The following is a 13,732-nucleotide window of genomic DNA, read 5'->3' as shown; positions in this document are numbered from 1 at the left end:
TACTTTTAGAATCGAACGTTTCGAATTTTGTTTATTTTATTCACACTTTGGAACACCGAAGCGAAGTATATACTCGCTTTTATTAAGAAGTTTACCGCATAATTCGCACAGAATTCGTGCACCAAAAATGATAAAATCATTCATTTCCAAAAGTAGAAATGAAACCAAAAAAACGTCTTCTACCAACAATTACTCACATTGCGTACAACTTCAACATTCAGTTTACAGTATGTAACATAGTCAGTACTGACTATATTACATTTGAGACAGATAAAAAGCCGTCTATTAACCGTTGATGACTAAAAATGTGAGAACCGTAAAAAGGTAAGGGTCACCCTTTATCTCGTTCAAATATTTTCCACAAAAAGAGATTAAGAAACAAGAAAAGTAAAAAGAAAAAAAAAACAGAACAAATTGATTTAGCAGAAAGGAGATTTTAAATTGAAATAAACTTTGTTTACCTTCGTCTTCTGCTTGAGAAACTTGGAGATCTTAGTGATGGGATTTAGAAACTTTGGCCTCGGCATTTTGACTAGATTCTTTCGCCTCTGAAGTAAAAAACTCGAATTTCCAGCCTCCACCGTTTTATCACTGCTATACTCTGATATATATTTTTCTCTGCGACTATGATCACGCAGGAAACAGTTTACATTATGCGTTTTATTCTGCGTCTCAACGCCGGTCCAAGATCTCACTGCGATCAGATCAGTCGCCGTGGCACAAACCTTTCTAGAAGCGAACGTACCAACCCGCGTCTACTAATCGCGCTGAAAATACACACCAGTGTATCGTTGAAATTTCAGACCAATACGCACGACTGTGCTCTCTTAGAAAACACTTTGCGATGCTTCACGCCTATCTATCGACGTGAACTTTGTTTTCCTTTTGCCTCGAAGATTTCTGTCTTTTTTTTCTCTCAGACTCGCGATAAATGTGCTTATGTTTAGATGAAATGTAATTGATCCGAACGAAACGGTCAACAAGTCACAGCGATATTACACGTATACAATATACGTATACAATGTCGAATGTTCAGAAGGAGAACTTCTGGAATCGAAGCTTCATAGATTCGAACTTGCCAGAGCTTTCTTGTAACTGAAATTGTGTTCACGGATAGATACGACGTTAAATTCGATTTGTTCGTTTCACGATCGATCGCTTCGGATATGCACGCTTCACTTCACGAGGACTGAAGCAACACTGTACCACCGCGCTTTCGGGGTGAGTCAAATACTCCGATCCTAGGAGAAAGGCGTGGAGGGGAGGGGATAAATTCGACGCGCAACCCGGTTTGCGCAGCACGTGCTGCCGGTGCGCGCACTGCTCTTCCATTCAAGCCCGTGTCACGCTACCAATTTGGATCAAAATAGTCTCATTTTGGATATTCGTTTCATCGTTCGCATCAAATTTTTTTATGAACCGCGAACAAGCTTTTCGTGAGTGGATAAATCAATGGAATATTTCTTTTGTTCCATGAACGTTTCGTACTTATGTGAAATTGTAGACTGTTTAAACAGAATTGATTGTCGACTTGGAAAATTGTATAGTTTATAGAGTTCGATTTAGAGGTTCTTACAAAAGGGAAACATTCGCTTCATCGTTCGTATTATTTTTTACATCTGCTGACAAGCCTTTCAAGTGGGTGGATAAACGAATGGAATATTTCCTTTGCTCCGTGGTCGTTTCGTACTTATGTGAAATTGTAGACTGTTTAAACAGAATCGATTGGTTCTTATAAAAGGGCAACATACGTTTTGTCGCTCGCATTAATTTTTAGACTCGGGGACAAGCCTTTCGTAGCTGCATAAACGAATGGAATATTTCCCCTGCTCGATGATTATTTCATACTTATATGAAATTCCAGACTGTTTAAACACGATTGATTTCCAGCTTGGAAAATTGTATAGTTTATAGAATTCAATCGAGAGATAGTAAATATCGTAAAAAGAAAGACTGTTTTAAAGACTAAAATGTATTTAATTGTTGTAGAAATTTTCAGAAAAATGGCCAGACGGCTGTTTCGTAGTTAGACGTTTTGGAAACTTGGAAAATCCTTATTGGCTTAATATAGGGAATTATAAATTAAATTTCAGAGGTGATTAATTACGATGGATACATAAGAAAATCTGATCCATCACATGCAAGGATTCGAAGCAACTTGATGGTCAACATAGCGTGCGTATAGTCACGTCCGCTTTCCACGACGTAATAAAATTATTCTCCGTATCAAATACGATAATACTAATTGCTTCTTGCCTCAGAATCGAACAATTGTTTTCGATATTATTGTAATGTAATTCAAAATCGTTATACTATAGACTTATTAAACTTATGATTTAAGATGTTAAACCAATTGTTTAACTATAATCTTTCGTGTAAATAGGATTGAAGTTCTAAAAGATTATTAACGATTAGAGCTTATCAATTATTGTCCCATTCTATTTTGAGAAATAGGACAAAAGTAAATATCGCGCAAATACAAACAAAAAATGTAACGAATAACGAAATCATAATCGAATGTTTTCATTGCAATTCGCGCTATCTTTGGAGATTCCACGCAGTTACTATGTACAAATATTTTATTTTCATGTTCTCAATTATACAGTGCGAGTCATTGAACTTCTTATGAAATATCTTGAAAATAGAGTATGCACATACTGTATATAAGAATATTTCTCTGCCGATTGCGTAATTGCAATTGATACTTATTATTGTTTGTCGAAACATATCGTAAGAAATATTGCAAATTAATCTTCATTTCATTTTACATGCATCTTAATACGGTAAAAAAAAAGAAGAAAAAGTTAATCTCTTAAGCGTATTATTCTTGACTTATTTTACACGATATGCAACACATACGCGCCGATTGTTACCAACTGGATTAATTTTCTACACGTTACGCATCATGCAAATGTCACGTGTGTTTTTGTAAGGTACGATCCCTGACATAAGTTCAATTACAATCGCCAATGACGACTCACAGCACCAACAACTATGAGAACATAACAGCCGCGCGTATGGTATTCCACTTTTTGCTCTGTTCGTTTTGCACGCGACGATAAAATATTCATACTGAATGCGTTTCTCGAGTTTATTTAAACCGGAGGGAAAACTACTGGTGTTTGACAATATTTCGCACTCTTGTCGTTAAACACGAGTTTCGAGACTCGTTCTACTGGTTGTTTCATCGTTGATGAGAAATTTTGTTTGCTTACAGGAGTGAGAAGAAAAATTGAAATTGTGTGTTAAAAATTAGAATACCATTAACATCAACGAATAGAATATTTCACGCAAAAGTCAACGTGTGTTATTTTACACAATAACTGACGATTTTGCGCATGGAAACACAAGTTTATTCAAGATAATAGTTAACAACGTGTTAAGGTGATACAATCGATTATAGTTCCTTAATTTAAAAAAAAACTAGATACTTTTTAAAGATATGTATCACGTGCAAATGACGAAAAATCATATAACGTTATAGCGGATTTAACGAATAAATTTAATATAAACAAATAATTTCGAAAAATACTAATTTAATGTTCAACTCTATTAAGATTAATTATTCGTTCCTTTTTCTATGTTCATGGGTGTGATTCATGGGTTCATCGATGATGAAACAACCAATATAATATGAAACGCTTCCAAGTACCAACGTCGCGCGTCACCTTTTGCACTCTGTTAATATCATGCGACAATGCAGTTAACGTTTCACGATGTAGTAGAGGAGACAAAGTCAGCAGTGCGTTCTGCTCGAAACCGCGTAATTTTCATATTGAAAAGTTACTGGATATTTCGCTGTGTTTCTCGCCTATCACAATTCGAGTCCAGAATTCTCGAAGTTGAAATAAAACGTACGTCTATTGTGAATTTGTCAGCATTTTCTCAAACGTTAAAATGAGGACTCTCAAGTCCTTCGTGTCCTATAAAAATTCCATCTTCTCGGATTTGAGTACTTCTCGAGTGAATTGGAATTTTCTGTCGTTAAAGGATTTCGAAAAAATTCGTAGAAAACAGAACTGCTCTCAATACGCGTGATTTTCCGTCCCGGAATTTCACACTGAACATTTTCTTCAATTGTTAAAAATCATCGCGTTTGTGAGCGTGACGACGATTGAAAAAAAAATTTGGAGACCCGAAAAGGGCTAATTACGTTTAAGAAAATATAAATTTGCATAAATATCCGCGGTCCATCTATTGAAGAAAAAAAAAGAGAAGAAGAAGGAAGAAAGTAACAGCAAAAGAGAGAAGGAGAAGATGGAGAGCAGAAGGAGAGAAATGGAGATGCAACTGAGAATCGCTGTCCGGTAATATTGATAGTGAACAATTACGCGTGGGCCGAGCCGCAGATGCGCAAAAACGCCAAGAATAGAAGCTCGTAGTAGCTATATCTACGATAGACAACTTTAGAATCCATCAAATCCAAACTCCGTGATAAGAATCTCCATCGTTATTCAAGCTCGAAGAAACACACATAAAAGAAAAAAGGAAAAAAAGATGGAACACACGAAATACGTTTCATCGCTGTTAGTTTACCAATTAACGCCTCGTTAATCTTTTCTAATATCTTGCATAGAGGCGTTAAATACCAATAGCACGAACAACATAATAAGATCGTGTTTTCTGAATCATCTCAAGGCGCTTCATCTAAGCGATTGGTAATGCAAATTACGAAGATTAATGAACGTCTACCGACGTATCTGGCCTGCATGGCGACTTCAAGCAAACAAGCAGCCAGATTTTTGTTTTCATGGAAAATTACTGACAAATTCCATGGTGCAATTTTCCGACTGGTCTACGTGACTTCAATATGTCACGTACATCACACTCTGACGCGATGCAGATAATAAAGAGGATTACTTTATCAAGAATTTAATCCTCTGTACTTAACTATTCTCTCCAAATACGGGATAAACGTATAGAAAATTCAGTTCGATGATTATGATCGTTAATAGGTAGAAATATGGAAAGGTGGTAAAATCGGTCGGCTGTTAAGCCAGAAAGGCTGTTACAGGTGAAAGTTTACTGTGCATTTTTCTTTTCAATTATAAAATATTATATATAATTTAATAAAATTATAGATCAGTGAAATTGAATGTTCTGTTATTTTGTTTAATCGCGAACTCTTAAAGGCTGTTACGGGTGAAACGCGTGCACCATTACTGCGCCACATTTTGTTTAAATTAAAAAATTAATATAGCTAAGCGCGACTAAATATTTTATAGTTATTCAATGCAATGTTTGCAGCTTTTACGATATTATTACAACTAAATATACATCTTATTCAAGCAAACATTCATTTATTACAGCAGACCACAATTATATGAGTTATTGTTGAACTGCAAATATCCAATAGGATAAAAGTTGAGTAAAAAAATAGTTATGTCGGGCTCTATACAAGTATAGTTCTAACTGAGATTAGTACAATTGTTAATACTACTTTATTTGTTCGCTTTATTTTACGATCTCAATATGTATATCGTTTCTATTCGCTACACGAAGAATTCGAAGAATTTATCATCTAGTATTTAGTCGTTGCTCGAGCTACAACTGGACAATGGAGGTGTCGAATTGGACCTTCGTTGCTACGTGAAACGCGTATGCAAGGTATCCGCGATCATTTAGGAACAATTAGACCGAGATATTTGGATAATAGGAGAGCTGGAACGACAGCAGCGGAAATTTTTGGAAATTCAATTCTGACGGAGACAACGATCATATCTTATTTACGCTCGACCACTGTTTTATCGTCAACCAGCTGTGTTTTCAGAGCTGCACGCGATTTCGCACCCTAACGAACGCGCGATAAGGAAAGTGTAATTTGCATATAATTAATAGACAGAGCATTTTGATACTGTGTGTAAATTCGTAGTCTATACGGACAATTTAGATTTCATTCTCATGCATTCGATAGTTGTTAAAATGATCATTCTAATAAAACAAAAAAATACTGCAGATAAGAAAACAAATAAAGAAATTAATTAATCGACGTTTACTTTTATAAATATTATGTGACTGTGAATTTATAGCTCGTGTAGAAAATTCCATTTTTTAATTTTTTTCTTTAAATATTCAGTACACGTAATTTCAGCGAAAAATCGACGCGAATCGACAAAATCATTATCGACACGATTTTAATTCCAGCGTTAGAAAAAAAAAGAACTGAATAAATGATCGCATTTTATAAGCGAAATAAATCAACATATGAAGAACCATCGCCATATTCCAATCAGTTTATTAAACACACTTCAATCAATCCTTGTTCGAGATTTCATAGCTTTTTGGATAACAACAACAACGGACGATCGATTGATCATTCAATTTAAGCAGCGCACTGCTTCAAAGCGAAGTTAACTTTTTACACGTAGTTTCAATCTCTGATTATTAGCCTTTGAAGTTGCTTGCCGCTGGTAAAGCACGTGCATTTTATATGTAAGTATAGAATATGAAGCATATTTAATTTATTATTTATTATACAATATACAGAGAGGCACATAATTGATCACCCATAGATGCCCATAGACAGTGAAAGGATTAATAACAAATCCAATTGCACATTAGAAATTGACGAATCATAAAGAAGATAAGGCAGGAAGGTAAAAAGGTTCGTATGGGAAGCTCAGAGTTTTAATTCATAATGCTATTAATTTATAATTTATAAGCGTTTAAAGATTTCCGGAGAATCTGTGAAATTATTTCTAAAGGAAATGTGACACAGACAGAAGACCAGTTCTGCTCCATTTTGGACTATTATTTCTACAACGTAAGGAATATTTGAAGGAATTCCACGTCCAGGACAACCATTAATTCCACGAAAGAAAGACAGCATTCTTGCAGAAGGAAGAAATCTCGAACGTTTATTACAACTGCCAAGAAACAATTAATAAAAATATTTGCACTTGCTTACAACTGCTTGTAAATTCTTACAGCTCTACGATAAAGCATTTTCGAAAACGAGTTGGCACGAACATTTTCTACCTTTTGACGTCATTAACGCAAGTTTCCTTCCGATTTTACGCAGCGTTACTCTCCTTTCAATACTTCATATATCGAGTATTTTATATTTACCATTATTTGTTACATAGATCTGGGACACGAATCGCACTTCATTTGCTACATATTATCGTAATAGATGCAGCGAGCAATGTCGTTGAACGAACGTCTTGTAGACGCTCGTAATAGACAGCGAAAAGGTTAATAACAAGTCGAACTACAGAATTCGAAATGAAGGAACGTTATATCTGAAATCACAAGCAACAGATGGTAAGGAGAAACGATCGGAGGAATGCATTGTTTATCCTGCCCGTGTCCAGCGACGTGTTACGGGCTGGCGCCATGGTTCTCGCTAGCTGGGCAATTTTAGCGAAGTTTCGTGGAGCTAATGGAACGAAGATGGAATGTTGGCACGGTTCCGAGAGAGCGAAGGTGACGCGTTCCAGCGTGTCCTCGGACCACGGTGTGAAACAACTCGAGGACGGAAACATCGTCTACGGCGATTCGTTTTTGGAAACACGACGGAGGGTTCGCAGGAGGCTAGAATCCACTCGTTGCTCGCGTGTTCTACGTCAATCGTGCTTTATGCAATCCCCACTGGGTATTTTCGAGCAATACGAACAGAATTTTGGAAGCAGAGTTCTCGAGCAAGTTTGCGGAGGGAGAAAGGATGTGAATTCGAGGGAAGAAGAACGTGGCCATTGAAATATGGCTCTAAGAATAATTATACCGAGATATACACGTGTTTAGAATGAAATGACGAATGAGAATTTTTATCGTTTTTGACGTCGATCTTCCCGATACCGATCTTTTCCATTCCTTTAATTTTAACGTTGATCGTAAATTTAGTAGCGTAGTTTCCTACAGAAATTGTTTATAGTGACTAATACTGGTCCAAGGAATACATATTTGATTATTATTTTATCGACACGAGTTATGTTTATTTTTATTCTATCTGGCGGATCTAACAGGTTCTTTTCTTTTTCAATTATTTCGTGTTTAAATATTCATCTTCAATCAGAACGTGGTACTGAAACTTTTTTCTATCTTTTGGATCTAACAGGTTCCTTTCGTTCTCAAATATTCGTATTTAAATATTCAGCTTCAGTCACAGCATGGTGTTAAAATGAAAAAACTGACGGACGTGTACCGGTCACGTTTCTGTTTCTACGGATCTTTGTATATTTACGTTCGTTTTGTTCCTATTAGAAAATGAATAGAATTCGCTAATGAGTGTCACGCACAGAGTTTAGAAACGGACGAAGGATAATTTTAGCCCACGATAGCCCTTCGCGTATAGATATGATAAACAGGGTGAGATATGTGCAATCGACATAGAACATCGACCCCAGTCAGGACCACCTACTACTAAAACTAATCTATTTTCAGTTTCCGAAAAATTCGACGAGTAATGATTGACATTGATTGAAGTTGTTCAATTATAAATGCACAATTATGCGACCAGTTTTCTACATTTCCATTGTCATTGACGTCAATGGATTCGCCGTTGAAAATAACCTTGGCACATTTGCAACATCTTCGAAATCTTTTGTCGTGGCTCGACATAAAAATGTCTCAATGGAAAAAACATCGAGTGAAATATGGTTTCTTAGAAACCAACTTGCATTAATATCGGCGTATCGTAGAACGTTCAAACGTTAATATTTACAATTGGCCTTAACTGAGGATAGGGATAAGTACACAGGCTGTTCACGCTGTTGGTTATCAGCGTTTTTAGTAAGCAACAAGTGTGAGGGAAAAATGAAAGCTGGAAAATATGAATTACTCAAAATGAATTATACGTTCACGATGGTATTTTTTTTCGCAAGCGCAAAAATATATGTACATCTTGCTTGACTGTGTCTTAAATGAAAATCTTCCTCTCTTTTGTGTACATCGAATCCTCTCGTCATTCCACGAAAAAAGAAAATATGCTAACATAATATGGTCGAAAACTACTTTAGAACATATTTTGCCTTTAATTTTGTAAAATATCACATGAGAGAACAGGGAACGACGTAACACAATATTCTTGTATTTATGTTTTCTCCATCTTACATATGACAGATTCGTTTAAAACATAAAAGCGCACGTGCATCTTTGCACCTGCGAAAAGAATGTCGTGAATACGTAGTTCGCTTTGCAACATTTTTCCTCATACTTATCGTTGCGGGAAAAGCCTTGGGAATTAATAGCCTTGGACACCCTATATAATTGACTAATTATTTTTCCGTCTAGTTACTCGTATATATCAACAATAAATAACTATAGTCACATTGTAGCTCTATTTGAATTACTAATTGTAATTATTCTTGTAATATTCCCAAGTGGTACGCTTATCTCTACTTATATATATATATCAATTTTAATTATTCTTACAGTTTCCTACAACAGGCATCAAATAAACAATAATCGTAATCCTGGTTTAAGAAACGATTATGGTCACGCTTACTATCATCCAATTACTGACTACAGTGTCCCTTATCATCGTTCTCAATGATTATTATCATTCATATTCCATGAAAAATACTTATGACCACTATAACTTCAATGAACAGTTCATCACATCGAACATTCGACAGCGGATACGTACACAGGCTTTAGGAAAGAGTAAGAGCGTTGTAAAAATAGCCATTGATTCACAGTCGTTGCTTTTATTGATGCAGTGAGCAAGCAGGATTGTTCACGTGCGATGAACATCTGTATTTGGCAAACGATATCATCGTCGAACGGAAGCAGTGACGTAGGCGAGTCGCGAGCGACCTTCCGGAAATAAATCGGTCACAGCGGCATCATCCGAAAAGCATTTTGGTCTCATTAACCTTCCCCCGCGATGAAAAACGATCTATGAGGATCACCGCGGGCTTTGGGCGTGCGCGCGCGCGCAGACAAAGCGATCCGATCGGACAAACCGCAGGAAATCGTTGAATATTTCTGGAACGAGATTCACGCAAACAAGCGTCAAATATTTTCGTACTCCACGATTTGTTCGTTTTTTTATACAAAATTTTCGATGGAGATGGCCCCTAGTTAATTTCGAAATTATTAAAAATTTCAGCAAGATTTGTATCTTAAAGCATCGTCGTAGTTGACATCCGAGATTAGACCAGTTACTTCTAAATTGATTTGATCTGCAAGCTGAGAGATCTTCGTCTGCATTGATTTTGTATCGTGCACCCGATGATTCTTGATAGTAAAGCCCTTCTAATGAACATGCAAATTACTCTGGTATTTTGATACTTAAACTTTGGAAATCTATGTAGCATGGAATTTGTCTCTCATCTATAAAAAAAAAAAAAGAAAAATGCAGAGAATCCGTATAAGACTTGATTTTATATCACTTTATCTTCATACAGATAAACTCTTTCTGATAAACTCCTCTTTCCTGTTTTTACATTTCTCGTGTAGTGGCATGTTTATAATGCAGTGGATGTGAATCATGCCGCGAATAATCCGTCTAAAGACTAAACGAATGATCAGCTGTACGAGACGAGACGACAGTGAGAATCCAAAGCTGAGCGTACAGAGAACAGCATGCACGTTTAATATCCACACGCGACACACGTCGGGGTATATTTTAGCCGAAGAGGCCGTTGGTCTGGCTCTAAATACAGAAGAGAATGTTCAACGCGATTTGGGCGACGATTAAAACCGCCCAGTGAGGTGTTCGACCGAACGAAGGGGTTCAAGAACGACGAAGACACACGACTATTTCTGTCTCGAAGTATCATCGGTACGATATAGTCTGACGAGAAACTCGAGGGTTACGTGGTTGATCGATGTCGATCGACCTGATCTTAAGTATCGTTCGAATTAATCAAGCTAGCTAACGATAACGTTAACCAACTTTCTGTTAACGCGTTTCATTTGCAAATTTTTCCCATCAATTTACATTCTCCAATTCTGTCTTCCACAGCCTCGTCCAATATCTTCTCCACGCTATTTCTTTCATCTGGATTCTATAATTTTATGAAATTTAAAGAAATCAAGATATGTACGACATTAAAAAGACAAAAATTCAAACGACATAAGGCAACTTGGAACTCCGCAACGGGCTAATCGACCCATTTGAATGTTTTCTTATTCCCATACATAAAGTTCTACTATGTTACAATTAATAACATTCCACATTCTTGTTTCAGTAGCTCCAAATCTTACCAAATGATATATTCGAATTTCAAAATGGCTTTTATTCAAATCGTTTCAGCTCAACATTTCCTTTCACCTCTGACATCCATCTCGTTAATTAGCATTTTCCTTCATGCACGTCGCAACAATAACCGTAATATACCTAACTATCGGCTGACCAATGAAGCGGCAAGAAGCATTTTGGGACAACAATGACGCAAAGGAAACGATCAACGTGGGTTAGGCCGCAACATCGCGTGACAACGGTGCAACGGTAGATCCGGAAACAAGTAGAACAAGTAGAAGAAGGTGTGGCAGACTGTGTACAATCTATGAGGTGCGTATCTTTCATAGTCAATATCGAGCAATTTGAGTTTGTGCCTATTCTGTAATAAAAAATGATCGACAACGGAGGAGTGGGGAATTGGTACCTCCGGGTCCTGGATCTGCTCGGAATCCGCCGATGTGCTCGACGTCTTCAGGATGCTGTACAGCTTTACGTAGGGGGCCTTGATCAGCTGTTAGCCAATATAATCGGCCGTTTTTAGCGGTTTCATTAACTGGATTTCCACCTGGTTCCCTCGATACTCGCATCGAAAACTATTTCACATTCCTTGTACAATTTTCTCGACTCTTTAACCTTTCATTTTGCAAGTTGGAGTTAAGTCCAGGAATTCCCTTGAATGTGTTAAAATTGTTGTCGAAGTTTCTTTCAAAAGCTTGCTCTCACGAATGTCGAACATAGGAAAACATCTATTTTACTCTTAAACATACTCTTAATAATATAGAAACAGTCCTGAACATTTCTAAGGAGTTCTCGAGTCATTTTTAGACAATTCACGTCGAACGTATATAGATCTTTTCTTCAGAAATGTACAGATTTTTAAATGAAAAAGAAATTCTTTCTGATTGAAGCGTAGATAGTTCTGAAAAGCTCTCGACAGTTTGCAAGCTACTTCTCAATTACTCCACGCGAATAAAAATGTACTACACAGTTCTGAAGAAGTTTCAAGAGTTTTCCGACTGTTCTCAACATCGATGCAAGGATCGAGGGTGCACTGGAAGCACTAACGCTAACTTTTTCTTGGTCTAGATAAAATGAAAACTAAAAGAAAAAAAGAACCGATCGGCCGGAAAAAAAGAAAAGCTCGAAGGAGATATGCGAAAAAACAATCGATACGGTGCTCGGATCCGATGGATGGAATCCAATGATGACGACGATGATAACTTCGTGCGTGAACGTGACGTGAGAAAACATGAAGAAACGTGAAGTGGAAATGAGAAGACGAAGCTGTGCACAGCGTTACGAGCAACCAATCGATAAATATTTAAGATGACGATGACAACGAAAAAAGGAAACGAAAGAAACACAAGTGCGAACGTGAGGAACAAAATTCTAGAAGAGAATGTTCCAGTGTGTTAACGCAGTTAACACGACCGTTCGACAAATCAAACTATGGCTATGTTTGACAGCGACGAACGAGTGCATCGAACCTGGGTGCAGAGGACTCGTAGCTCGCGAGATGAGTTAAAGAAAATACGAAATTATTGCGAAGATGCTGATATCGTGATAAACGAGGATAAAATCAAGTACGTATGTGTCTGTATGAGTTGATTCGATGGTTGATTACACGTAATCACGCTGAACGATTTTTTAATCTTATAATGTGTTCTACGAGATAAGGTTCTAAAGACTGAATAAAATTGTATTATATTTAAAAGGGAAAACGTGCTCGAAAATTTGAAGAGTGCTTGTAGAAAACACTTGACAAGTGCCAAGAAACAAGTTTCTCAGGAGAAAAAGGAAACCGATGCATTGATGTAGTTCAAATTCAGGAAAAAGAGAAGCGTATCTGTAGAAAAGTCTGTACGTGCCATCTTTTATTTGTAAAGAAAACTTGGTGTTTAATTCATTCAGATAGGTGGCACAGACAAAAGCCAAGCAACAATTAACTAAAATTTATTGGTACTTATATTTTTCTCTGCAGAGGTGACGTTGTGGCACCATCTTCTAGCACTTAGGTTAATAGCCATTTAGGAAGATTAAAATAGCACATAAATTCTATACTACAGTATTCTCATTGGTATGTAAGACATTCCCCAATGAAACATCAAAATTTTTCAATTTTCGTACTTACAATATCTTCTACAAGGACTTTTCAATTATGTTGTATATTCCACTTTAAAGAAGATAGGACAATTTGTGAAGAAAAATGTCTAACTATTAATGTATGTAACAAATTAAAGATTTGAAAAAGAAATAGCAGGTAAAAGTTGAATGTTCTTTGACTCGACTTGAATGTTTTCTGCAAATGACTAATACAAGATCTCATCAAAGATTGACATATGTCATATACAACAATCTACAGAAATATCCCATAAGCTATAAAAAAGAAAGAAATAATAATAAAACTGTATAACGAAGTTAAGTGATCAGATTTAAACCTTGATATCTTCAAAGAACCGACTTAATTAATTAATCCTTCATCCAGACTACAAAAACGTTTCCCTGAATAAGCTTCGTAAAAGTGTAAAATTAACTTCACAAACGTTCAGCGTGTCAACGTATAACGAGAAAATAAAATCGTTGCCGTCGATGACCAATTAGGCA

At 36.5% G+C, this 13,732-nt stretch overlaps 1 protein-coding gene and 1 long non-coding RNA gene across 16 annotated transcripts in view; one reads left to right on the top strand and one right to left on the bottom strand.

The window, feature by feature from the left end:
- LOC100646293 (TLD domain-containing protein 2) overlaps positions 1–13,732 on the bottom strand; it is a 294,489-nt gene that overhangs the window by 21,794 nt on the left and 258,963 nt on the right. For 10 of the 13 annotated variants that reach the window (XM_048405837.1, XM_048405838.1, XM_048405836.1 and 7 more), the window contains one exon: positions 11,553–11,639. The exons of 2 other annotated variants lie outside the window; for them this stretch is intronic. In XM_048405837.1, coding sequence (XP_048261794.1) covers positions 11,553–11,639 — 87 coding nt within the window. Of the gene's footprint in view, positions 1–461; positions 1,207–11,552; positions 11,640–13,732 lie in introns of those variants that run through there. One more of the 13 variants, XM_020863052.2, reaches the window with a different exon arrangement.
- LOC125385102 lies at positions 2,428–13,725 on the top strand. Of its 3 annotated transcripts, none has more exons than XR_007224066.1 (4): positions 2,428–5,014; positions 6,145–6,432; positions 6,513–11,458; positions 12,215–13,725. It is a non-coding gene; the product is annotated as an uncharacterized LOC125385102 (long non-coding RNA). The 3 variants fall into 3 exon arrangements; XR_007224065.1 differs by having other exon boundaries at positions 2,428–6,432; positions 6,513–8,307; positions 8,383–11,458; XR_007224064.1 differs by having other exon boundaries at positions 2,428–6,432.

The sequence above is a fragment of the Bombus terrestris genome, chromosome 5 (genome assembly GCF_910591885.1).
Source record: "Bombus terrestris chromosome 5, iyBomTerr1.2, whole genome shotgun sequence".
NCBI lineage: Eukaryota > Metazoa > Arthropoda > Insecta > Hymenoptera > Apidae > Bombus > Bombus terrestris.
The sequence above is the reverse complement of the archived record's forward strand: the minus strand, read 5'-3'. Positions and strand labels throughout refer to the sequence as shown.